Source organism: Pteropus vampyrus, unplaced genomic scaffold (genome assembly GCF_000151845.1).
Source record: "Pteropus vampyrus isolate Shadow unplaced genomic scaffold, Pvam_2.0 Scaffold27, whole genome shotgun sequence".
Taxonomy (NCBI): domain Eukaryota; kingdom Metazoa; phylum Chordata; class Mammalia; order Chiroptera; family Pteropodidae; genus Pteropus; species Pteropus vampyrus.
Window position 1 is genome coordinate 10,209,898 of NW_011888808.1, and position 2,181 is coordinate 10,212,078.

Sequence of the window (2,181 nt, forward strand, 5' to 3'; positions counted from 1 at the left end):
TAAATATAATCTTTTGATCCTTTAAGTCTTAAAAAGTAATGGAATCTTTTGAACCTGTCAATGTAAGAAATGTTCCAACCATTAGAGAATTTTTATAAGTTTATGTGAACCAAAGTGATGACCTTGCCTGGAAGCAACATCTCCAATCTTCTGGAGAGTGACAGTTTTACAGTTTCTTCAGTACATTTGGATTTAAGAAGGGAACGTACAGAAGGTTACATGAAGGTGGCAGAAACAAGGCAGGGGTTGTATTACAGGATAGTTAACTAGATGTGTTCTCTTGAGGGTGATTAAGCTTCCCAGGGGTCTGAAAAAGGAGACATTTCAAAAGTGTGTTAAACTAGAAGCACAGAAACAAGGCAGGCTTAAGGCAAAGATAAACCTTTTACTACAAAATTACATCCCTGGGGCATGACTACCCTCCCTGACCTGCCCAGTTAGGAATTTGTGATCGGATCACTCTGTGAGGTTACTTGAGGTCATTGAAGTGTGAACTTGTACATACGCTCTTTTTCACCCTCAAATCTGTCTTGTTTTATTTTTAAGTGCAAATTTTAACCATAGTCAAGTTTTTCTTTCAAGTTAAAGAGAAAAAAGCAAGTACCTCCAGAAAAACCTGTAAAGAAGCAAAAGACTGGTGAAACTTCAAGAGCTCTGTCATCTTCTAAGCAGAGCAGCAGCAGCAGAGATGATAACATGTTTCAGGTAAAGTTGGTTATTTTCATAAATCCAGAGGATTTATTATCTGATTTGATCTGAAGAATGATAAAAATATCTTAATCTGGTAACATGTAATCTTTTATGTGTGTATGACTAAAGATATTCATGAAATGTAAGCACAGGATAGGAGAAATGAAAGTAATTTACAGGATCCTAGATTATTGTTAAAGGCTAGAAGTTTGTAATTTTGCTATATTTAAGACAATGTGAATTTAAAAGCTATAGAAATCCAAAAGAAGAGATTGAGAACTGCACGTTTAGAAAGTAGGTTGGAGGAGGTAGGTCTAGTATTGGGCTGTGAGTGTGGATAGGATATTATTGGAGAGGAAGCAGCACTAGGACCTGCCTAGTTTTGGCTTGATGAGAACAGAAAAGGTGAGTGGGTTTACTAAAGTAGGCCCTTTTTATATATAGTGGAAAAAAGGTTGAACAGTGAAGCAGAGCAAGGGAAATTCATTAGAGGGATTTGCTGAAACCATTCGGAGAGGAATAGTAGGGCTTCTTTTCTTTGTTGCTTTACCTTGTTTTAGGGAGACTTGTTAGGCATCATCATACAACAAGGGTTTGTGGGGAGAGGTGGTGGGGATAAATGGATGCAAGTAAGATCTCTTTGTTGATTATAGACTTTAATCTGTATTTGAGGTGATAAGGGCTTAATGTGAGGTGATAAGGGCTTAGATGGTTTTTCCTCAAAAGAAATAGTGTTTATAAATGACTAATGAGGAAAAAATGGACTGAGGAATGAAATAATGAAGACTGGTTTTGAATTTGAGGTACCATAGAAATGTAGGTTTTATTGATAGAAATGAGAAAAAGTAGTTTTAATGGGAAAGGTGGTTAAGTTTGGCTTTTTGAACCTGATTATAAATGTGATAAGAAGAGTGTCTCCAGTAACACATGAAGGGCTTGGCCGGGAAACGTTCACGTGGGATCATCAGCATATTAAGTATACATTATAGGGAGAAGAGGCGACTGAGGACATGTCTTGGTGATTGATGTTCAGGAAGGAAGAGAAAAGGGGATATAGACCAGAGAAGGTGAAAGAAAGTAGATGAGTACAGTAATTACTTAGTGTCTTAAGGGGCAGATGGTCGAGGCAGAGCACTTTCGTCCAAATTTTTCCTCAAAGGTAGACATAAGGTTCAGTAATACCACCTTAGTTGATGTGATAATTTAAGGATAAACCTGATACTTCTAAGTTAAGTCATTACAGAGTCAAGTGTTCTTAACCCACCGAGGTTGGGTCTTCATGGATGTACTTTAGGGTGTCCATGAAGTTACTTATGTGAATTTTTTTTTTTATATATTTGAAGGGATTAATTATAACCTTTATCAGATTTCCAATTTAAAAATTATCGTTCCATATGATGTACATACTGGTTTTATTACCTGCCAATCTCCAAATTATATGCATGTAAAATTATATGCATTCTGTCATCCTATTCTGTTATTTCCTTCTAT

At 36.3% G+C, this 2,181-nt stretch overlaps 1 protein-coding gene across 1 annotated transcript in view; it reads left to right on the forward strand.

Annotated features, from left to right (window-relative positions):
- SUB1 (SUB1 homolog, transcriptional regulator) overlaps positions 1-2,181 on the forward strand; it is an 18,436-nt gene that overhangs the window by 4,703 nt on the left and 11,552 nt on the right. Inside the window, exon 3 of the mRNA XM_011356457.2 lies at positions 583-705. Coding sequence (XP_011354759.1) covers positions 583-705 — 123 coding nt within the window. The remainder of the gene's footprint in view (positions 1-582; positions 706-2,181) is intronic.